The 25,015-nt window shown below is 47.2% G+C and overlaps 4 protein-coding genes across 4 annotated transcripts; 2 read left to right on the forward strand and 2 right to left on the reverse strand.

Moving 5' to 3' along the window:
- Positions 1–5,107: 5,107 nt before the first annotated feature.
- Positions 5,108–6,347, forward strand: F5J12DRAFT_897928 (uncharacterized protein; the record flags this gene model as incomplete). Its single annotated transcript, XM_051748068.1, has 2 exons — positions 5,108–6,103; positions 6,150–6,347. 2 exons carry the CDS (start codon positions 5,108–5,110, stop codon positions 6,345–6,347), a joined length of 1,194 nt encoding a protein of 397 aa, XP_051595001.1.
- A 9,254-nt stretch (positions 6,348–15,601) lies between these two features.
- On the reverse strand, positions 15,602–16,651 carry F5J12DRAFT_897931 (uncharacterized protein; the record flags this gene model as incomplete). The annotated part of the gene is made up of 1 exon (XM_051748069.1): positions 15,602–16,651. One exon carries the CDS (start codon positions 16,649–16,651, stop codon positions 15,602–15,604), a length of 1,050 nt encoding a protein of 349 aa, XP_051595002.1.
- A 278-nt stretch (positions 16,652–16,929) lies between these two features.
- Positions 16,930–17,747, reverse strand: F5J12DRAFT_727945 (AAA domain-containing protein; the record flags this gene model as incomplete). The annotated part of the gene is made up of 5 exons (XM_051741839.1): positions 16,930–16,994; positions 17,045–17,216; positions 17,264–17,412; positions 17,445–17,537; positions 17,585–17,747. 5 exons carry the CDS (start codon positions 17,745–17,747, stop codon positions 16,930–16,932), a joined length of 642 nt encoding a protein of 213 aa, XP_051595003.1.
- Positions 17,748–19,393: 1,646 nt separating this feature from the next.
- On the forward strand, positions 19,394–20,378 carry F5J12DRAFT_504713 (uncharacterized protein). The gene is made up of 3 exons (XM_051739758.1): positions 19,394–19,765; positions 19,819–19,918; positions 19,979–20,378. The coding sequence occupies exons 1-3, from the start codon at positions 19,480–19,482 to the stop codon at positions 20,244–20,246; spliced, it is 654 nt and encodes a 217-aa protein (XP_051595004.1). The 5' UTR covers positions 19,394–19,479; the 3' UTR covers positions 20,247–20,378.
- Positions 20,379–25,015: the final 4,637 nt, after the last annotated feature.

Consider the following 25,015-nt stretch of genomic DNA (forward strand, 5'->3'; position numbering starts at 1 on the left):
ATCTACTTCACTTATCATCATCTATCATCCATATACTTCACTCCAAGCCCTCCCTGAGCTCAGTACAGCTTAGGACATTGAATTAAGTCACCATCCATCCTTCTGTAGGCTGACAGCAGTCTACCCTATTGCTTTCTATCACATTTTTGCTCCCTCTTCATCAGGAGCACCCCCAACCCTCAGCACTCATCTTTGAGTGTTGTAGCTCACAAAAACCCTCCTAAAGAACAGGTTCTACGATCTAGGTACCACATAGGCACACCACCACTCACTTTCATTGTCTTTTGTGTTGGTTTTGGTTGGTTTTCACCACTGAACCTCACTTTGACTCACAGCGTGCAAGGTCAAGTCATTGTCCAAAGAGCCTGGTGTAACCCCACAGCAAAAATACCTCTATCTGGTCAAGTGGCTCAGTTACCCACACTCCCAGAATAGCTGGGGGAGCGAGGACAACCTTATAAATGCCCCAGAGGTTCTCAGGGAGTACAAGCATGTTCACAACCTCTGAACATGACATGTCCTACACCCCCAACACTGAAAACCCCAGCTCAGACTACTTCAACAATGACTTCCATGCCAATATCAATGAACCCTATGACCCCTCTCACCCATACTTCGATCACTATGCCAGTACCCCTCCATGCCTCTCAGAACCACCAGTATGCCCCCGCAGAATGCTACACTCCCCATCCCCCACAGTATCCTCCCACTCCTCATGTGCAGGGGCCTACCAACCCCTTCATGACTCTGTCGCCTCTGCCTCTTGCCCATACCCATACCCAGTCATCTGCTCAGTCCCCTCTTCACAGAGAGCCCATAAGGACACCTGCAAGGGAAATTCCAAGGCTCCCTCGGGACCACCCGAGCCTCACTATGACACCTCCTTTTGATCCTGCAACACACCCCCACTCTCCCAAGCCAGTTACAGATCCCCCTCTCCACTCCCTCGCTCTGGTGCATCTGCTCCAGCACCATCTGTCACACTGGCCAACCTCTCGGCCCCAGCCATCACACCTGCAGCCCCCTCCACAACTAAATGGATGGCTCCTGAGGCAAGCATCTTCCTCAGTTACGTGTGGCTGCTTAATGACTTTGAGCTCTGGGAGTCACATGGCTGGAGAGCAGGAGAATGTCATGAACATCTACAGGTGTTGTCTAAGATCTTCAGAAGCTCAGAAGTGATTGGCAAACAGGTATACAATCAGGTCAGAATTGTGGAGAGAAGTTTCAAAGCGCATACATATGAAGATGTCAACAAAGCCAACTCCTCTATCCTCCAAGAAGCCCTTAAGACCCAAGAGGCCGTCGTCAAGATCGTCCACAAAGACTATGGCCCCTCACTCATCTCTTCCTTTTGCTCCTTCCTCAACCGGACCCCCCTCGATGTCGTGGTCCATGGGCTCCTCCCTCTGGCGTGTCAAGCAGTGCCTGGAAGATTGAGCTTACCTGAGGACTCTCTCCGAGGACAGGCATGCAAGGTCTCAGAAGAAAGGGCTGGAACTAATGCTGGAGGAGATAGAGAAGTTGAGGGAAATGTCAAACAGAGGTGTTGTGATTGCTGGGAGAAGATTATACTGGGCCAAGGTCAAGAACACTTCCAATCCATCGCAGATGCTCTCACCATGGTCCCCTTCAATGGATTGCCCCGCAACTGGCTCGATTTCTTCGCCCAGGCCCAAGGCGATGCTGCTGGAAGGGCCCTCTTCTATGCTCATCAGACAACAAGAGCTCTTCTGGCAGCTCCCTTCATCCCAGTACCTGTCTCTGCCCTCAGCAAGAGAGAACTTGGTGGGCTCGTTCCCATTGATTGGCAACATCCCCTCCATCAGTTCACCTGCTACCGATGTTCATGCCTTGGACATTGGTTGGCTGACTGCCCAACTTGCGGTAGCAACTGACTCCGAAATCCGCTCTTGGGTCGTCCAAGGCCTCTACTCGCCTTTGGAGGACCTCAGGCCTTGAGGGGGGGGTGATGTTACACTGCACTCACATTGTTCCCTCTCACAGACACTTATGTAATCTGCTCATGCTTCATCCTGCCTTCCAAGGAGTTCCCTCTTTTACTGCAAGCCACTGTCTACACAGTTGGACTTGTGTTCAGTATGTTTCCCCTTTCTGTTTCCTTTTATGGTAGACCCCTGTCTACCCCACGTTGTACTATAGCCAGGCATTGCGCCTGTTCCCCTTCCTTCCATGATCCACTGGTGGCCCTGATCCATGTGGTCACATGCTTGCGTTCACCCCAGGTGAACACTCCACTTGTGACTCCTACACGGTTAACCCCTCTTACCAGTGCAGGTTAATCCCTTGTTTACCCCCGTTCCCTTCTGTCCACAGCAGGGTCGCCCTTGTGCCCTCCATCTTAGGGAACTATTGAGCAATTAACCTTGTATTCAAATGTTTGATGTACAGTACTGTACATATGTATATAAACCCACATGTATCGTACCAGTCCCTCATTCGAAATCTACTTTGCAACCACCCTTAGCTCTGCACACTGTACCAACAAGGACTCACCAGTATGACTTTGGTTGGCCAAGACTAGTGTTCTGCTGCTAGTGAAGTTAAATTACATGTCACTTCTCATGCAGTTACATGCTTGTGCTTCATCACACTTGATTCATGACACGATATGAGTCATCAGCATAACACTGGGACATGGTGGAGCACCCTGTCCCCATGTGATTGCACAAGCCCAGCAAGCAGCAGGTGAACCTCCACCCATGGATGATCAAGAGTGGGAAGATGTGGAAGATATTGAAGAAAACCCAAAGCACCTCTGTCCTCCAGCAGGGTCAAGATATCCCACTGTCATGGATGTCACAGGTGTTCATTTCATTGTAGTGAATTGGTGTGAATGCAAGACTGCAGAAACCTGATACATACAGTTACTCAGAGCCAAACTATTTCCCTCAACATTTGAGAAGCCAAGCACCACATTCACATTCATGGTTCTGGATGACTTCCTGAGGGACAACCTGGAATGTGGAATGTCTGGTATGAACTATTACAGCAAGTTGTGTCAGATCACATCCAGTGTGTTGCCACACCTCAGTCCAGTAAGATTTGGTATTTTGGTTCCAAGTGTTGGAATGTCAGAAGGGTCAATCAGGATAGATACCATGAGCTTCTATGGGTTGCATGGAAATTGCAATACCTCAAGCTACTTAAATGGAATGGATTCTGCAGGACAACCAGGTCAGCAGAGAAAGGCAGACTGGCATTGTTTTGTGCAGCATGCCCCCAGCCTGGAATAAATGTTGATACCAATGAGGATTTGGACCAGTAAGTGGCTCCAATAATGCAATCCTCATATGCTGACCTTCTCCAGCTGGCAGTTCACCTGCACAGTAGTAATGGACCACCAGAGTCTGCTGACTTCAACCAAGCAATGTGGTAGTTACCACAAAAGCAGTTACAGAATTCATGGCAACTACCACTTCCCAATATAGACAATGCCCCCTGAGTGACAACCTCTGTTGGTGTTTGAAAAAAATTCAGATTGGAATGTTCCCATGGCAGGTTACCCTGTCACAAATATTGATAATTTGCACCTGTACTGTGGCTATACAGATGAGCATGTGACCAGCAGATGTGATGGTCACATGATGAGTGACATAAGCAGAGATGACTCTAGATCATATAATTTTATGTAATTGATTATGTGATGGTGATCCTCTGGAGCACTCTGTTATGTAATTTATCATGTGGTCATGGGAAAATATGCATGTGACTTAATCAATGTCACATGACAAGGTACAATTATAGATCATCCAAACTATTACATAATAATCACATGTCAGTTTATCCCCAGAACACTTGGTTATGTAATGGGTCACATGATTGTGAGACAATAGACATGTGACCACTCCTGCAGCATCACATGACAAGGTACAATTATAGATCATGTGACCTGTTACATAATGATCATGTGGCAATAACTCTCCAGACCATTGGCTTATGTAATAGGTCACATGACTGTACTCATCATGTGATCTCACCACCAGCACTCTGCATGTGACTCAACCCATATCACATGACCAGCAATCCCACCTCCTATTCGCATGCTGGGCATTTGTGGCTGTGCTAAAAATGCGAATTGTGTCCCCACCCATTCAATTCTTGACATATGGATCTGAATTTTTGTGTGTAGAATAGGCTACCATGTTGCTACACATTGTCAAAGGTACAGCTGGTCTTGTCCAGTAGTTGCTGAGATATAATGGAAATGAAAATGCCAACAAAACATCACATCATTCAACTTACACATCCTTCATGCCATATCTGAAACTTCAGGAGGGTTGGACACATGCATATCAATTCATAGACAATGTTTGGTGTCACCCCACTCAGATCTGAGAGAGCAAGATGCTTATGTAACAGGTCACATGATCTATAATTGTACCTTATCATGTGATGCTGCAGGAGTGGTCACATGTCTATTGTCTCACAATCATGTGACCCATTACATAACCAAGTGTTCTGGGGATAAACTGACATGTGATTATTATGTAATAGTTTGGATGATCTATAATTGTACCTTGTCATGTGACATTGATTAAGTCACATGCATATTTTCCCATGACCACATGATAAATTACATAACAGAGTGCTCCAGAGGATCACCATCACATAATCAATTACATAAAATTATATGATCTAGAGTCATCTCTGCTTATGTCACTCATCATGTGACCATCACATCTGCTGGTCACATGCTCATCTGTATAGCCACAGTACAGGTGCAAATTATCAATATTTGTGACAGGGTAACCTGCCATGGGAACATTCCAATCTGAATTTTTTTCAAACACCAACAGAGGTTGTCACTCAGGGGGCATTGTCTATATTGGGAAGTGGTAGTTGCCATGAATTCTGTAACTGCTTTTGTGGTAACTACCACCTATGACGCAATCATAGATAAGCGATGAGCCTGCCCTAAAGTCACTGGGCTGTATATAAGGCTCGGATAGTCCACCGATGAGCTGCAGTGTAGCGAAATTCCTCGGTGCTCGAAGTCGGGCACGAAAATTTGGGCTTTCCAATACTGCAGTAACGTTTTTTGTTTTTCTTCCTTCCGCCTTTCCCCGTCGTACTCAAACGTACTATGCCTCGCGCAAGTTCCCTCCCCCTCTCTTTTAGGTCTCCCCGCCGCGGCTCGTCCTTTGGACGAGCTGAGGTGACTGCTGCCCTCGTCAACCTTGACTTGGGGTCCCAGTCGGGCCTTGCGCCCATCGCAGAAGACGGTGATGAGGATCGCCCCCAACCTTCCATGTCCCGTCCGATGCACCCTCCGCGTCGAGCCCCGCTCGAACCGGCCACAAAATTTCGTGGCTGGACGCCCCAGGACCTTGTGGATGGCAACGTCCAGTTAAGGTCCGGAGCCGCGGCGGAAGCACAGACGATTACTCAGGTAATCGACTTGCTTCCTGTGGAGTACCGTTCGTCGCTCCGCCCCAAGTTCTTCGGGATTGTGGACATCGCTACGAAACGCGAATTGGTGGCCAATCAAATAAACCGCCTACGCGTCGACAAGATCGCCGGTCGTATCCCAAATTTCTTACGTAGTTGTAAGCCGCCCACCGTCCAGTTTTCTAAACAGGCTCGGACCGCTCTCCCCAACCTCAGCGAGGCCATAGTCGAAGGCCATAAGCAGTACCAATTGGAACTGCTTGAAGCTGTTATTAAGGAGAAGGAAAAGGAGGAGCGCCAGCTACAGGCCAGTCTTAACATCGTTGCCATCACTAACCGACTTTATGAAACAATGGCGGTTATCTACGATGAGCTCAAGTCGTCGTCCCTCGTTCCGAAGGACCCGAAGAAGATGTTGGAAGGGGCGCCTGAAGATATGGACGAGGATGAAGACCTCGTTCCCGCCCCCCATATCCAAGCTATATACAACTCGCTTATCCATGAGGTCCCCAACCTCGTAGCTCGCGTCATTGTCCTCGCCCGCGCTCGCATTGTCGCCGAGGAGTCTAAACGCAAAAAGAAGAAGGAGTTGAAAGATGTGGCCGCCGCAACTGCTGGGGAATTTGTCCCCGATAAATCCAGCATCGCTAAGATGGTCGCCGCTCAGGTGAAAAGGCAGTTGAATGCGAAGGTGAGAGTATCGACGTGGAACTCGAATAATCACTCACACCGTTCAGGGTCCCAAGCCTGGCAAGGGCGCCAAGGGAGGCAAGAAGAAGAAAGACGCTTCTGGCGAGTCCAAAGCCAAGAAGAAGAAATCTTCGAAGAAAAATTCCGACAAGCAGTCGAAAGCCTCGGACTCCAAAAAGGCGAAGTCAAAGAAGTCCAAGAATGCCAAGCGCTCCAAGGGCAAAGGCAAAGAGAAATCTTCGTAGACAACGCCTTCGACTATTTGGAACACGTAAGTACTGGTGCTATTCGGTTTGATAACCCAAGCACTTATCCCGACTGGTTGGTAGAATTGCCTCCCTTCATAGCAGTCGCGATAATTGTACGAACGCTTTGTCCTGTAGACGTACTAGAAAGTAGTCTACTTTTACATCATGTACATGTTGGTGAGGACGTTCCTTGCACATTGGCAGATTTGCCAATGTTATATACACTATCTTTCGGGTGGAAGTTTCTCCTTCCCGCTTATCCAAATGTCAGTTTAATACACGACAGTTGGCAGAATTTAAAAGAATGCCTGAGATGGCGTTTCTACCACTTAGAAAATTCAATGAGCGATCCCAACCCTGTAAGAGATGTTTACGAACCAGACTACGATTTACGACTTAAGGCTGAGTCGTTTAACATTGAGGATAACGAAAACCCTATGCTTGAATGGTGTCTTAGGGAGGGAAGCGCCTTTATTGCTGAAAAATGCAACGCTATAACCCCTGAGATCCGACAGTCCACCAAACTGCCGATATCAATCCAACGCATCAAGCAATGGCTTGTCAGCCATGAATTAATGGTCCTACCTTCGGACAAAAATCTAGGGTGTGCAGTGGTCACGGTAAAATGGTTTGAAAAACATACGCTGGACTTACTGGAGAGGGAAAACTCCGGTTATGTTGAGCTTGATATCGATACCTCCTTGGAAATGATTGGTAGAGATATCAAAACGCTTTGGCGTTTGACAGACGAAATCGGCAAACGACTTCCTGAGTATAGACAACTTCGGAAGTTCCTTACCCAGCACGTCCCACCCCGTAAGCGTGGTGACGAATATATTCCTAGGGGAATCTGGTTAAGGATGGTAAAACTGCCACAATTCTATGGAATCCCTAAGATCCATAAGAAACCCGTAAAATTGCGCCCTATCGCGCCATGTCATTCGGACCTAAGAAATCCGATGTCGAAATTAGTCTCGAAAATTCTCAAGCCCTTCGTAGAGGCTTCACCATACATTTGCCAGGGAACTAAACAGTTGGCCCAGGAATTTAGTATGATTACTCTACCAAGAAATCAAACCCTGTGGATTGTCACTGGCGATATAGTCGCTTACTACCCGAATATTGATCCGGGTAGGGCAGTAGAAGATATTTCGCTGCTGACAAACCCAACCTCTGGCCTCTGGCCCCTCCCTTACCCGGAGGACTCGCTAGTTCCTAAGTTGGGAACCGAACTGTGGGAAGAAATTCTCCGTTTCGGTACCACTGGCCTCCAAGTCGAATTCCACAATTATAGGTATTTACAGGTAGCCGGAATAGCTATGGGTGTAGCTGCGTCCCCCGACGTGGCCAACCTATACGCGGCTCGCTCTGACTTTATCTGTGGACGCAACCGAGATGTTCTGTTTCTACGACGATTCATAGACGACATCTTTATGATCGTCCGCGCTGACTCCGCGGAAGATGCTTTATACTTAGCTACTCATACATGGTACCTAAGAGGTTGTGAAATCGACTGGGCTCCGGCTGCTCGGCATTGCATCTTTCTTGATATGCAAGTATGGTTAAATGACAAAAACCATATCCAATGGAAGCCGTACCGGAAGCCTAATAACCATTTAGAACGAATCCCATGGGACTCCAGCCACCCCCTTGATATAAAACGAGGCACCTTCATAGGGGAATTGTCCCGCCTTGCCGTATTGTCCAGTAACATAGAGTACTACTTGGACGCAGTTAAAATTTTTAACTGACCTGTACATTAGTCGCGGGTATCCGGCTCGGGTGGTCAAAACTTGGGTAAAAAGGAACTGTACCGACCGCTGGCATAAGCGCTTTGCTGAAAAGGGAGAACCTGAACCAGTTGTCGCACTTAAAACCCAATTTAACCCTATATGGGACTCGTTTAATATACATGACCTAAAAAATCGAATGCTGTTCCCAATGCGAAACGTACGCGACGCATGGGTCGGCGGGGACTTCGCTTCTGCTAGCTACCCCGTCCACCTCCCGACTCGCCTTCCAATTCTGTTTGAACGGCCTCCGTCGGCGGATCTCCTTTTTGCGGCCCCTGACCGGGTCCTGATCTACCGATGCGCCTTCTTTCTGGAAGAGGAACGCCTCGTGGAAAAAGACGCCTGGTTGTTTGATCTAGGCGCGGCACTATTCGATGACGCGAAGTGGGTCGTTTCTAGAAAACGCACATGTAATCTAGGCGATCTAGCTATGGTCTGGAACAAGGAACGTTTAAACCTTATCTCTAGAGTTTATAATCCTATGCCGTCAGCACAGGACTTACTAGAGCAACATGATAGGGTCGTTCTGGAACGTATTGAAAGACGTACACGTGCTATGCGTGAGGTGGAGCTGATCCTCGAACCTTACGGCTTGAACTCTATGTCGGCCTTCGACGGCCCGGTTATAGATCTAGGGTTCATAGTCGCTGATGAGGAAACACGCGATATCCTCAAGGAATGGAGATATTCCTGGATAACCGCAGCAGAACCCTGAGGGAATGATCCGGTTTCATAACCTATTTCAAAATCAAACCCTATTTTGACAACCCGTGGGAGTCACAGGGACGGCTAAGTGGGCTATGTATGCGCCCTTAATCCTATTGGACGATAGCTAACTGCCTTCTCACGCGTGATAGTCTAAACTATATTAAGTTATAGTGGTGACGTCACCTATGACGCAATCATAGATAAGCGATGAGCCTGCCCTAAAGTCACTGGGCTGTATATAAGGCTCGGATAGTCCACCGATGAGCTGCAGTGTAGCGAAATTCCTCGGTGCTCGAAGTCGGGCACGAAAATTTGGGCTTTCCAATACTGCAGTAACGTTTTTTGTTTTTCTTCCTTCCGACCATCCTGCTATCTCCTTTTTTAAGTTCCAAGTTAACTATTCTACATCACAAAGCCATGCATTTGCTAAGCTTCCACCTATCAGGATACATCAGCAGTTGTTTTAGTAGAATGAGATTATCCTTTGCAATTCTGTTGGCTGTCTAGCCATTATTGTCTTTTTCTCACTCTTAAATAAAGGTTGAATATATGATGTGGCAGGAGTGGTCAATTAAAATGGAAATACAAAATGACATTGTATGTACCATGGAGGAGTAAAATGATAGATGGCCTTGTTCACCCTGCTGTCCTATCCACCCTTGTCTCATCTGCCAGAGGCCCTAAGAGATCAATGAGATTGTCACCCAATGCTTGTCCATATACCTGAATACACAGAGCCTCCAGCTTGCAAGCCATCCTGTCCAGTGTCTGCATGGTTTCATCCTGTTGTATTTGGAAATCATTCATTTGATCCTTGTAGTATTGGCAGTGGGCCTCAGCATCATGGAGTCAACATTCCAAATCTTTGATTGTGTTGGATGTTTGTGACACCTCAGCAATTGGGGCACAGACAGGTGATGGTGCACTGGGAGTTGCAGTGGTTGTGAGTTGGACAGGTGCTGCTGTTGTTGATGGGCAGGTGTCTGCTTTGAATACAAGGGTTAACTGCAATAATTAGCATAAATGTAGAGTGATTAAATGTACCTGCTGCTGTAGATTCCTCTACCTCCTGCACAACAGATGGGCCAGCCTCAATGACTGAATCTGCTCGTACAGTGGCTGAGATTGGGTGGGAATCCCTGCATTTGAATGCAGGAATACAAATCTCTGAATAAAATTTGAGTCAGTGTAAATACATGAAATTGTGAACATACTGAGTGAAGATCCCTCAGGGATCATCTCTCCCTAGTTGGAGGGCCCAACCCCAGCATTGATGGCTTTGGAAGCCATCAAAACATGTTGCTTTGGGGGACATTCCTTTGGGCTTTGCGATTCTTGGGCCTCCATCATCAGGGACAGACTTTGAGCTCATGTTTTTCCCCTGGCTTGCAATGAATTCCATCGAGTTGGAGCAGCAATCCCACATTTGGCATGGCTACATTGAATCTTGTGACCATTGCACACAAAGCAGGACTTCCCAGGGTTCTTGTAGCATCAGACCTTGCATCTGTGGCATGACTCACAGGAATGGGGGTTGGGGGAAGGCATCCTTCTGGCAGCTATGGCAGCATGACCATATAGTCCATCTGACAGTGGACAAGACCTGTGTTTTGATTGGCCTTGAGTGGGAATGTCATTGTCATTGTCAGTTTCCACTGTTGCCTTCCTAGAGTGGGATCAACATCTGGATCAATGGGACATCATTTTTGCAGCAGCTTTGCACTTCTGCCTGCCTCATGCTGGTTCTTCCTTGTTGTCCTCCTTCTCTGGCACCTCATCTTCACCCTCATCATCCACCTCCATCTTGTGCAAGCTCTCCACTATCATTTGCTCCACCTCTGCCTCGGTCACTTTCCATTTTCGTTTGTCACTCATAGGCATTTCAGTCTCTTGAGCAGGTGGTGTTGGTGTTGGCACCACATGGGGCATGGGGAGGCCCAACTGGTGGTAGTCATATCAATCCTCAACAATGTTGAGCCACTTGTGGTTGGTGACATTGGTTTTGGATGGGGATAGAGCAGTCTTCCACTCAGGCCACAGGTGCTCAATTGAGCTGAGGTCTTCATGCCACTTTAAGAATGTGTCAATGCTGATGAGGGTCATTGGAATCTCATCCATCCTAGTGATGAGGTTGTGTACAGCATCCTGAATGCATCAGTTAGTGAAAAAATGTGATGACACTATGATGCACTAGTTCATCATTTATTGCCTTGATGGCACCTCTCCACTTCACAATCTTGTCTGCCTTTCCCAGCTTGCTGCTTTCCATGATATCCTTGAAGTAAATTTGAAGGATGTGGTTGGCTGCAGCATCAAGCTCAGACAATTTCTTGAAGAGCTTGCAAGATGACAATGACAACATGTTTCTGATGACAAGACATGGAGTAGTTTGATGGTGAGAGTGGTGATGGTGATTGGAGAGTGGAGAGTGGAAGAGTCAGAGGTTAAAGATGGACAATGAGATATGCAGATGTTGCATTTTTTATCCTGCCTATGAATGATTCCCATAGCATGATGGCAATACCAGTACAAGTCAATAATCCTGAGTGCATATATGAAGCAGAGGCTCAGATAAAAATGTGATGCATTGTTCTGGAATAGCATTGCCATTTGTTTTGCATGTTTCCCATCTGCTCCAATGGCAGAGCCTGGCTTGCAGCTACATACACCAGCACCTGAGATTCCAACTGAATAGGCAAATCATCCAACATGAAACACAACTTATAGTGGGAAATTCAGATACTCTATAGTGCAAGAGGTTCCACTTTCTTCATTTCTTGTCTTCCTGGGCCTGTCTTATATTGTGACAGGGGGATAGCCCAATTATGGATAGGCTTGTTGTAGGGAGCAGTATACTCCCTGAGGCTGAAACAGGGATGCTAACACCAAAATTCTGCCATTACCAACCACACCTGTCATCTTCAGAATTATTACATCTGCCTCATGCATCTGCCTCATGCACCACCTTGCCCATCGAACCTTCAGAGCTCCCCTGTCCATCAGTAACACACACCAGTCATCATCCCAGAATTCCATGTCAACATCAACCTGACATATGTCTATCTGGAATTCTGCAGTTGTGTTGCTTCAACCTTTGCCTCACCATGTAGCTGGGAAACCATGTAGATCATCAGTAAAAACTCTGGTTACCCCTCTCATTCCTTTCCTGTGAACCTTTCTCCACAATGCAAGAACCCCTTTTGCATCTATGCCCTCTACCCTTCGCATTCCACTCCACAGTACAGTGTACACTCATCCTGTCAGAAGATATCCATCTTTCCTGTTGGTCTTTCTCAGTTACTACTTTACAGTTTGTTTTCACACATTGCTGTATGGCCTTGACATCTGACATGCATGTTGCCCCCTATGTTTTTTGGAATTTTGCTTTACCTGCCCCACAATTCTCCAATCAGTACCTTACTATCCATGTACTATATAATTCTGCCTCAGTGACAAAAAAGGATCATCATTTTTAGGACTCACAATCCATGTCATATGTGGGTCTAAAGAGTTCAAAGAGTCTTGCATCTACTGTGTCTGCTTTGTATCTGTGTCCTTGCATATACTGTGTCTTCTGCATCTTTGTGTCCTTGTGTCTACTGTGTCTCATTTCCCCTCCCATGTGCTTAGTTCATCTTGGAGTTACTTTGTCAGGTCAAGATCATCACCCAGAATTTCAAAAGCAAGTCTATTCCTACCTCCAACTCTGTGGAATTTAATTCCATGCCCTACATTCAACTCTTTGACCAACTCTACCATCGCACTCTACATCTCCTTCCTACTCAGCACCCCTTGGGACAAGCCTAGGGATTTCCCCTACAGCTTTCCCCTATTCACATGCTACCCAGAGGTAGTGTCCCATACCATCCATTTGTGGTGAGTGATCTATGATATGACAAATTGGTCCATCTTATGCAGTGCCAAGGGTTTTTAATCCTGCAATGGACAGATTGGCCCATCTTATGTTGTAACACTGGTTTTTGTTTTCCCTTATCTGCTGCCTGAGAATGCCTTACATGGACCATCCTTATGTAGATAGCTTGGATCTCCCTTTCTGCCTCCTAAGAATACCATACATGGACTCATCCTTATGTTGCAACAGGGGTGCACCTTGCTAGATGGGCCTGTCCATTTGTTGTGACAATATACATGATACTACTGAAGGGCCTGTCCTTATGTTGTGATGCTATTAGATGATATTACTGATGGGCCCATCCATATTTTGCAACAATATAAACAATACTATTGAAGGGCCTGTCCTTATGTTGTGACACTATTAAATAACATTACTGATAGGCCTGTCTTTATGTTTTGACAGGGTACATCTTACTGGGGCCAGGCCTGCCCATATGTTGTGACAATATAAATAATTCTACTGAAGGGCCCATCCATATGCTGTGACAATATAAATAATATACTGAAGGGCCTGTCCATATGTTGTGATGCTATACATGAGATTACTGATGGGCCCATCTTTATGTCTCATCAGAGGTACATCTTACTGTGGACAGGCCCATCCATATGTTGCATAATACCACTGATGGGCCCAACCTTATGTTGTGACTCTATTAAATGATACTAGTGACAGGCCCATCTATATGTTGTGACATTATGAAACGACATTACTGACAGGCCTGTCTTTATGTTGCAACAGGGGTACAGCTTATTATGAACAGGCCTGTCTAGATGTTGTGACACCATAAATGATATTACTCCCAGGCCCATCCATATGTTGCCAACTTTGTATTCTAATCATAGATGGGCCCATCCTTATGTTGTGACCCTCTCCATGTTATGACAGGCAGGCCTGCCTTGATGTTGTGACAGGGGTGTAACCTACCAGGATGGGCCTGTCCATGTCTTACAGCAACTCAGTATACTTAATTGGTCATGGGCCCATCTAAATGTTTCAACATCCTTACCCACCACAGGCCCTCCCATATGTTGTGGTAATGCACTTACAGGCCTGTACATATGTTGCTCTCACTTTAGTCCCTCAGGCCTGTCCATGTGTACTGGCTAATCTATTTAGGCAGGCACATCTTGAGGTCTATATAAGTGTTGGTGTTTTGGCACACAGGCTGCCCATGTGTTGTGACTAAATGTGAATACACTATGTGACAAGCCACACATCATATGACAGGGCTGTGTACAGTATTCACACAAAGAACTGCACCACACACATGCCATGTCAGCCACACACACACCCACTGATCACCATAGATGAAATTCAAGTCCCCACTCATCCAAATGCTTCACCTGCTATCCAATACAAATACAATGCTGACTGCATTTCTACACCTGTGCTACCACAGTACAGGTTCTCAGAGGTATGCACTTGATGTCCAAGTGTCTAGCCTTTTTTTTTTCTTACTACTCATCTCATTGAGGGGGTGTGTTGGAGCACAGTATGCTGTCCAGTCTACACTGAGTTGATTACATAATATGTTAGGTACTTAGTTTACACTTTGTCTTACCTTACACCTCAGACTTCATCATTTCAAGTCTGAGGTACTGTGTTATTCCACTACTAAAGTACACCTTTCTTTACTCACTACTTACACAGTTCTGTGTCTAGGTTAGTAGATAATATAGACTTCATCATTTCAAGTCTGAGTTCTGTGTCTAGGCTAACTTGAGTAGCCTTCTGCTCTCACCCTACCCACAAAAACAACAATGTCCAGGGATGGAAATAGGATCTGTTCCCATATGTTAGTGCTTATTCAGGAGTTACCTAACATTACCACTTGGGGCATGGCATTTTGTGTCACTTTTGTTGTCAGGTATGCCACTCTCCAGTGAGTGTTGGCTCATGTGTTGCCTAATTGGTTGATCAGTGGTTCCCATAGAGATATGATGTCCCATTCATCTGCTACTGGGCTATTGATTAGTGAGTGCAGTGCAATGTGAGAAGTATTGAGGTTCTGTTGCCAGATGCATAGTTTAGTTAGTGTTCTGTTATGTGTATGTTTTTCAGACATAGGTTAAGGGGGGGTGGGGTTTGTGTTGCCTGGCTGAGAGTTCATGATGGGGATGGAGGGGGGACAGGAGGAGGTTGAGTCAGGGGTGGAGCTGGGGGGTGTGGGATGTTGTGTTGCATGTAGTGGCACATGAGGGGGCCTCCTCTTCCCCCTCTGATGTTGTTTTGACCGCATCTGGGTAGTATGGTGTGGAAGTTCACAGCCTCCCCTAGTGTTGTTTGCCTAAACTGGCCTGGGATTGCAGTCTGCAGGACTTGGGGCCTCATTGGTACAATGGGGATTGTTGGGTGAAGGGGGAGTTTGATGTAGGTCCATTCGTCCAAAGTGGGGAAGTATGGCATGCAGTTTTCTGGGGTTCACTTGTCCATTGCATTGCATCTTCTAGCTAGGTCAGGGCAGTTTCTATTGGTGCTGGTATGGGTGTCATTCTGGCAGTTGATACAGTAGCTTGTGGCAGAGTTGCATTCCTGCATATGATGGGCCTGAGCACATACACCACATGTGTCTGCTGATTGTTAACAGTCTCTTGCGAGATGCCCAATACACTGGCATTTGAGGCATCTGACTGGTTCTTTTTTGTCCTTGTGTGGTCATAACTTGTCTAAGCCCCAATAGAGGCCATCTCTGAGTAATTGGTTAGTGATTTCAGGGGAAGTGAGAGAGATGAGCACATGTGCTACTCATTGATTGGGAGAGTGTTTGGCTGGGTCTTTGATCCATTTGACTTGAGTGATTGATTCATGTGGGATGTTGTTCTTGCTTCCATTTCTCAGAGGGTGTCCAGGAGCTCTGTGTTGGTTGAAATAGGGAGGAACAGGATCACTATATTGTAATGATGGTTTTTGATCATGACCTCACCACCTAGTTTCACAAGGAAGGTAGCTTTGTTTGCAGGTTCTTTGATCCAATCCATGGCTTCCTGGGTGTTGAGTTCTAGGAGTATGCCATTGTTATGTAGTTGTGTGATTGATTTGAGCTGTAGGTCATGGCTGTCAACTTGCTCTACTGCTTCTAGGGCCAATTTGATCACTTCTATGATGGAGCTCCTTGATGGGGAGTCACTGAGAGTGGGGTGGTTGCTGTTGAGATCAATCAGTAGTTGTCTCTCTTCTATTGCAGCATGGGCCTTAGCATATTCTGGTGAGAGGCATTTGCCTAGCAGGATCTGGTTGGAGTTGGTTGCTGTTGTTGCTAGGACATCTCTGTATGGCATATGGGTGGTGGCAGGGGGCATGTAATTCTTGAGCAGGTTCTTCATGTCTTCCATTGTCATCTTCATCATGCCTATGTCCAAGATGATGTTTTGGACCTCCCCTTCTAGACAGAGAGTGTCTGCACCATTGGTCATATTAGTGATTGACTCCATTCTTTGGGTGTAGTTGGCATTTAGCAAGGTTGCATCCTCATTGACTTCTTCTAGTTTGTCAGCAGTTGATAAGATTTTGGCAATCTGAGGGGAGATGGCAGCAACAACTGAGTTTTCTATATTGCTTGACACTGCTTTGATGACAGTTTCAGCTATCACTAACAATGCTAGTTCCATGACTAAATATGCCATGGCTCTGATGGCTGATCTTAACATGTTATTTACACCTTTGGTTTGTGAAATGTAGAATAGCACATGTGAGATGTGTTCAGGTGTGGCTGGCTCACGTTGGACCATGTAGAGCTGGTCCAGGTATGTTCTGGCTGAGCCCGCGTTTTTTATCTCTGCTTCCGGGTCGCTAATGATTTCAAGTAGTGAGAAACCTCCACTCCTGGTGGATTTGCCGGCTAGGCTGGGGCCTGACATACGGGGTGCTTGCGGGGGTCCTGGCATGGCGTGGGAATTTGACCTCAAGGACGGACGTCCTGTCGTGGTCATGCGGCGGGGGTTATGATGTGCCGGGGATGCTGAGTGTGGTTATCGGATAGGTTTGTGATTCTGTGGGGTGTAGGATGTTTGTTTTTCGTCGCTTTGGCTGCGACGGGCTCTACTTTTACTTTTCCTAGCTCGTGCGACGAGTCCCAAAGAAATTTTTTCGGGGTCCTAGTCGGGGTGCCAGACGGAGCGGAGTCAAGGAGCGTTAACGAGTAAGCATGACATTGGCTCGTCCCTCATGAATCAGGAAGCCAAGTCTGTGACCTGACCAGAGAGATAATGATGTGTTCCGCCTGGTTGCCTGTCGCTGGGTTGAACTTGGAAGGGCAGAACCAGGATGAAGGAGCAAACCTTGAAATGAATCTATGTTGAATACTTTATCTTCATGACGTACGTTCGCCGCCTGCAGCTCACGTTCAATAAGGGAGCGTTGGGCATCAGACGGTGTGACGATACGACAGTTTAGTGCCTTGGCTTGGTATGCAGCGGCGATCTGCACTACAACTTGCGCCTCTGAGGGATTCTGCCTTGATACAAGGCATGGTCATTAGAGTCGAGGAAGTAACGCACGATCCAACTCTTTCCTGATGGTTCTTCCTGTCCTCTTTCAACGTCAATGAAGTGGCACGGGAGACTGACTGAGTTTGCGTGACAAATTTTCAATTTCCCGTTGTAGACTCTCTGTGAAATGAAGTCGCCGAGCACGCGAGGTATGCGATCTGAAGAGGTCATCGGGGCGGAGTTTACCCACATTGCGTATCTAAGAATACTGCTGTTTTATGCGGGTGGTTGACTTCGAAGATGCTATGTAGTGTCGAGATCTCGCGTTGTCCATAAGGTGGCACTTATAGGATTTAAAAAAACGAACAAAGAGCCACGGTTATGACTTACACTGCTTGTTGTCCCCAATGAAGACGATCTTCGCGAGGGTGAACTTGAAACGGTCGAAAAGTGGAAGGTAACTTCCGACTTCTATCTGACTCCCTTCGTCGAAGATTAGGATGTCCACTGGATTGATATGACGGGAGGGTTCGAGATGGTTATTTGATAACATCCCTAGTGTGCACAGGATGACTCTAGTCCCGTGAAGTTGTCTGGACACGCCAACGCCTTCGCGACTGAATGTTTCAGAGCGAATGAGGCACGATTCAAGCTTCTCGTAAAGATGCTCATGCCTATGACATTTGCTGAGCAGAAGATTTCCCAGACATGTAAAGACGCACCAGTCAAAGTGAAATTCCTTTGACACGAAGTCATAGAAGCCCATTTTCGCAAACTTCTCAGCAATGTTCTTCACAGCGACATTCGATCGTGCAGCTATCCAAATGGTCCGACTACCGGCAGCGGGTAACGAAATAATGCTGGTGACTGTGGCAGTAATGACTGTCGTCCTGCCGGTTCCCGGGAGTCCCTGAATCAAGACCACTCGATCCATATCTGAGGCAGACAAGATTTTCCCGATGGCTCTTTCCTCAGAGGGATTGACTTCAAGGTTTGCACAAGAAATCGGTATTTTGGGCTTCGCAGACATTGTCCTCCTTTTCTACCCACCTTGGCCGAACCGAACGTCTCAATGCCGCTTTTTCGTGCCTTCGCATACTTTGGCATCTTTAGTGATCGCATTTCAACGATAGTTCTGTGGCCGTGCGTGGCGTGCTCCGTTCCTTTTTCAGGTGCGACCTTCTCACAATATGCGTTGTGTCCGTCGAGTTCAAATGATCTACGCCCCTCCTGAGGTGGATGATTGAGGTGGCTATACTTGAACTACTTGTTTGCTTGGAGGTTTTGGAAATGTGCAAATTGTGACGGATAACCCCGACATTGCTAGCGGTTCAATCAGATCCCACACTCAGGTTGAAACTTCGGATGGAATTGCAGCAATTCATGACGGGATTTTCACAGGTCCTTCAGCTGATTCTGAGAGACGCTTCAACCTTTTGCTTCATCTTCTAAAGCTTCACAGAAACCTCAGTTAGACATGGCCACCTATCGGCAGTGGGGTTTTTCCTCCTCCCAGTATATCTTTCCGGAAGTTATTGGACTGTGATCCCACCTCACGTTGCTGTCTTTTGTGACCCTTGCATTCTGTGGGTGTGTTTAAATTTTGCACTCATTGACAGAATGCCCTTCGTTTGTGATAGAGGTGCATGCCGGGACGGTAACTGACACACCCGGTTGCTGCCACGTGTGCGCGTCTCCGTCGAAACTCTGACAGGACGAATGTACGCTCACCGTTTTATGATTCCTCAGGCACTGGAGCATGCATAGCCCAGCGGATGCGGCAATAGTCCTAATTGTAATCATGTACGTTTATGGAATTCAATATTGTGAGCTGTGGATCAGACATCGCGCTGGATCTGGTAAGTGAAACCATTTATGTAATTCATTAAGCTCCTGCACCGCTCACAGCCATCTTGCACTTGATGTCGATGGAGTTATGGGAGTGCATGCTTTCTGATCTTGTATGGGCGGCGATCATTGGTATGAAGCGGTTTACTCGTTTGTTCCATATCGAGCCTCTAATCTCCCCCTATTCTGTAAACCATCACAGGAGAACGTGGGCACTGGTACAGTTCTTTGACACTCATACCTGGGTCGCTGGTCAGGGCGTGATGGACCGGACTCATGGGAGTTGGGACTGGCGGGTTCATGGTCACATGCTATCGGCACACCGGTTATCTTCAAAGTCCAGAGCGTTAAAATCGTAGGCTCGTCCAAGATATAAAGCACGAATGACCTGGTACTCAGACTCACCACCGACAAACACTGATCACTAAACAACAGCAATGGCCTCAGAACGTGTCCTCCCCCGAGTCCCCCTTCTTCCTGTCTGGGCATCTTCACGCCTTAACTCTCTCTTGCGAAGCAAGACCGCAGACAGGTTCAACAGGATTTTTGACGCTACTTTCGCCCAAAACCTCGAAGTCGTCCTCAACGGGAAAAATCTCACTCGCAACGAGTACAAGGAGCTGTTACTCGCGCTGAGTGAGGCCGGACCCTTGGGAACTACCGATGTGCAGATTGAAGGAGAGACGGTAGTCAACCCAATCCCTTCTGAAGATCAATTGGTAGGTCGGACCCTGGACCTCTCAGTACCATGACTAAACAATATATACCGTAGGGAGGCTTCGTCGGCATGTTCTACACAACTGTGGGCACCTCCAAACGTATCTTTGTGCTCGGCGCACCTGCGAGATATAAGGTCGTCTCTTCCATTAATCTGACGTACGTTGCGATGCAGACTGCATTTTATGTCACCATATCACAATCCTAATCACCATGCAGCGTGAAGGGGACGGTGCCCTACCCGCCCCGCCCCATTCCTTACTTCGATCCACGGCGAGTCACCGCAGTTAACCAGATCCTCCAGCCCAGGACTCTTACCGTCTCATTCCCTGGGTCGGTTTTACCCGCGGACGGAACTTCTGGCTCTGGAAAGGTAGAGCTAGGACCGGGGCCTGTTAACATCACGCAAGTGGAGGAGGAACTTAGTGTGTTGGGGAATAAATTTAGCACCGCGACAGTTCCTGAAGCTGAAGTTGATGTAGAATGAGGTAGTTGCTTCCTCAAGGAGGGATGATAGAATGGAATGTAACTCTCTGTCGAACACCCTGCATGTATGTTTGACTCTGAATTTGATTGCATGTATGTCAGCCAGCGAGTACGGCGGTCTCAGGACCATCAGATATTATTGTCCGTGTTCACCTAGAGGCTTCCCGTACCTCTTGGTACATTACCCCTTCCCACGTGGCTATTGTACGGTTGCTCCTCCCGATTGAAGATACTGATGTTTGATGATTCCCACAAACGAAAAGTACAACTCAAGTATGACTGTTTCTTGCAAGGAGTTCTCATTATACGAGCGGACGGTACTCGATCGGTGTGGTATCACACCGCGTAAGGACTAGTTCTGTTGTGGTACATCAGTAAAAGCTAAGCGCTTAGCTTTTCTGCATTTAGATTAGCAGGATTTTGCGCTGAGCGGAGATGCATATATTGAATCTGTCTTTCAGATCTCGCAATTTAAGCTGGAGCCTTGATTAGTAGCTACCTATTGTGCAGAGGAACAGGAAGTAACGAAGAGCTAGGCACGAACACTTGCCTTTATATCAGAACGGTAGTAGATCTGAAGTAAGCTTGTAAAGCGTTGAGGGGCTCAGTTGTCGAGTAGACAAGTGAAGAACGAATACTTGATTCGATGGGGATTGAGGAAGAAATCCCCGAGTTTATATACATGAGTAGGTACACACGGACTGTTACGGTTCTTTTACGGCGTTTCCCCTTTTTACTTTCTAACGGTCACGTGCGTCACGTGCCTCCTCGCGTCGCTGGTCTTGGTCCTCGTCCTAGGGGTTAGGATGCTGAGGGGAGAGTTCAGATCACCTGCTGTCCAGGTATTTCCAATACCTGTCGAGACTCCATCACCTGTGATCCGTCCGTGACGTTCACCACTCTTGTGATTGATCGGGTGCCCCCTTTTTATCTTTATGACTCTTTCTGACTCGTCTATGCTGTACTATAGTTCCGGTGTCAGGCTCCTTACTGTGCATTGATTGCGCAGTCGGTATAGCCTTCACTTACGCCTTACTCCCATCTTTTGACACCGCATGACTCATTTCTATTTCAAAGCGTAGTTTGTTGATTACTGCGGATACACATCGCGACGCACCTGTCACGACTGGAAGGGTACTCTTACTTTAGAGTATTTAAGCCTACGTACTTCGTCGTGTATCCTCAGTTTTTCGATAGCTTGCAACTGAGCTAATAACTTCGCTTTAATCCTTGTTCTCTCTCCGCGCGAACAACCTTAGGGACTCGCCAGCAGAAGGAACCTCTGTCGGATTCTCGCGATAACTCAGCCATAGGGGTTACGATACGTTTGGCCCGTAGTCTCCCACCTCGCGCGCTTCGTGCCTATTCCATTTGAAAAAGTCACCGTGCTTGGGCATAACAAAATCGAAAAACTCTACGCAGCTTTCAGGACTTGTCGACCTCTTTGCAAAAGTCTACTCGTCCCTGGTTACTGAACTTCAACAAACCACGTCAAACCTTCTACTCTCCAAGGCTCGTCCGTTTCCCTACGCGTAAAAACAGACTTGCCCTTTTTCTGTCCTCAACTACAAGTTTCCGCCATTGTGCTCGTGGATCCCTACGTGTAAATTCACTCGCGCACAATCCCCCTTTTATACCAACAGGTTTCTCTCGAGAAATAAATCCTCCCTCGGTCTTTGTTGTCACTATCCGTCAAAGTGTCAAATCCTCAGAAGTCGAGACCACCAGTTCCCCCGCGTATCCCGCAAGGACTTGGTAGGAACCCGCCTTTACCGCCAATACCGCTAGGAAGACTTGGGCCGTCAGCCACAGCAAGTAATCCTAGGTTGTCTTATTTGTCCCGTTTTAGGGAATCAGAAGTCGCGCTTAGTTCAGAAGAAGAAGACAATCAGAAGTCGGAGACTTCTTTCGGATCAGTCCTCAAGGAAGAACAAGAAGCACGCGGAGTATCCGAGGTGTCTATGACTATCGGACCTGGAGAATCAGCTCCCGAAATGCCACCTAAGGTATATACAGAGGAGGAGCTGAGGGAAAAGTTGGATGAATGGATGCATTCTTTGGCCGCTGACTGGTGCAAGATAGCTGGTCAGGGACAGTCGAGTGATCCCTTCCCAACAGGTACGCCTACAGACTCGGCTCTGCGAGCTTGGTACACCAGGAATTTCGGAAAGGTAATTCCCCCAGAGGGTCCCGTTGGTGGATCCAGTAAGGGTAAAGCCCCAGCCGATGATGGTGACAGCTCGTATGATGTCCGCCCACCCAACGGAGGAAGGGAGTTTAATGTCGGGCGTCCTGGAGAATACGATGGAAGCCATAACGGGCTTCAGACCTGGGTGACACAAGTCGAAGGTTATTTGAACCTCAATAAACATGTCTACAACACAGAATCCCTCAAGATCTCGTTTGTGCTCACCTATATGACTAAGGGAGCCGTGGTAACCTTTGCCGAAAATTACCAGAACGAAAACAAGCTTCTCGACGGAACCATCTGGTACACCGATAGTTTCCAAAAATTCGTCGATCGTCTCAAAGCTACTTTCGAATCCGGTGATCAAACCGCTTTGGCAATCTTACGGCTCTCCGATATCACTCAAGGAAAACGAGAACTAGAGGCCTACATCGCTGAGTTTACCGGACTTGTGAACAAGGCCCAGTTAAAAGAGGAGTCGCGTGAAGCAGGGATTTTCTTCGGAAAGGGACTCAATAAGGAGTATCGAGATTGGATTCTCAATTCTGGACGCGCCCCATCCACGGTGATCAAATGGATCCAGTGCGCGGGAGAAGCGAGAATGGCAATCGCCACCAGGCACATTCTCGAAGGAAAGGAGTCAAAGTATGAGCAGAAGTTTATTCATTTCCGCAGCAATTCCCGAGATCCCGATGCGATGGATGTCAACAAAAGAAGGCGAAACGTACGCTGATCAAACCCCGAAATTACGTGCTTCGGTTGCGGAGCAAAGGGTCACATGAAACGTGACTGCAAATCCCCGAAGTCGACCCCTGTGCCTCAAGGCGTGCGCATCGTCCTTTTATCAGACGGATCAAGAGCCGCCTATGTTGATGACCGTCCGGCGATGGATGAAGAGTTAAAAGCGCACGGGTTGAAGAAGGAGGATTTTTAAGAGGGACCACTGAAACTCCTAAAGTCGGTCCCGCATCTGTTTTATCCACTATCTGTACTACTACTATAGACGACGAATCCAAAATGAGAGTCGAATTGCCTCTAGGAAGAACGTGGTTACCAGATTACGGAGCAGGAGTAATGTGCTGCATCAATTCGGGTGCAGAGGTCTCACTCATCTCGGAGCGAATCGTTCAATGTCTCAAGATTCCGACCTATCGCGTTAAGACCCGTTTCAAGACCACTTCCTTCACCGGAAAGGATGTCGAATGGGTCACGAGGAAGGTTTCCATACGAATCATCATCAAAAATCACGTTGTCCGCATCAAGTGCTATGTTGGGCCCTTGGTTGGAAAGGAACACATCCTCCTGGGAATGCCGTTCCTCCGAACGTTCAAACCAAGACTCGACTGGGGGAACAACAAGATCGTTTGTTGGGATGACGGGTATGAACCTACAAAGGAAACTGACGTTTTTATTAACAGCCAACTACCGTGGCATTACGAAGGGTATGCCGTCAAATTCAATAAGGACGGAACAATAAAAGAACCAGTGGTAAGTAGTGTTAATAAAACCACTCTCTCCACAGAATTGGAAGCCGCATTGGCTCCGAACAAAGAAGACGTAAAGCTCCCGGAACAATACAAGGACTTCGCGCAAATCTTCTCCGAGGAAGATATCCCGCTGCCACCCCACAGGCCGGGTTTGGATCACGAGATTCGTCTCAAAGAAGATTTCAAACCCAAGAAATCCGCGGTCTACCCTATGTCGCCTGACGAACTAAAGGTTCTAGACGACTTCCTCGAAGAAAATTTGAAGTGCAAAAAAATTCGACCTTCAACTTCGCCTCAAGCAGCGCCGGTGTTCTTTGTAGCGAAAAAGGATGGAAAGAAAAGGTTGATTCAAGATTACCAATACCTTAACTCTTTCACTATCCAGGACGCACACCCGCTACCAAACGCGCAAGCTCTGTTTGATGAGCTCGTCAAATCAAAGTACTATGCGAAGTTCAACATTCGCTGGGGCTTCACGAACTTACGGGTCAAAGAGGGTGACGAGTGGAAAGGGGCGTTCATCATGCCCCGCGGACTCTTTGAACCGACGGTAATGTTCTTTGGCCAGTGCAATTCACCACCTTCATTTCAGCGGTATATGGATCGCACCTTTGCGAGCCAACGAGGAAAACAGGTGGGGTATATGGACGACGTAGCAATCCACGGAAAGACAAAGGAAGAACTCCGGACTCGCGTACGAGAGTTCTTGGAAATTTGTCAAAAAGAAGGACTTCGGTTGAAGATCAGCAAATGTGTCTTCGAAGCCGAAGAAATCGAGTTTCTAGGAATGGTAATCGGAAAGGGTCGGATGGAGACTTCGCTGACCAAGACAGATGCCATTAGCACCTGGGAAGCCCCTGACAACCTAACCGGGCTTCGAAGGTTCCTAGGCTTCTGCAACTTCTATTGCAAATTCATACCATCTTTCTCAAGCGTCGCACGCCCTTTGCATGATTTGACGAAGAAAGGGGTGTCCTATTCGTGGACGCCAGAGCGCAACAAAGCTTTTGAAAAGCTAAAGTCTTTGTTATGCTCGACCCCGGTCCTCACTATCCTGGACTTCGCCAAGCCATTCGCCCTGTTTACAGATGCCTC

The sequence above is a fragment of the Pisolithus orientalis genome (genome assembly GCF_024613125.1).
Source record: "Pisolithus orientalis strain OTSU chromosome Unknown F5J12scaffold_63, whole genome shotgun sequence".
Lineage (NCBI taxonomy): Eukaryota > Fungi > Basidiomycota > Agaricomycetes > Boletales > Pisolithaceae > Pisolithus > Pisolithus orientalis.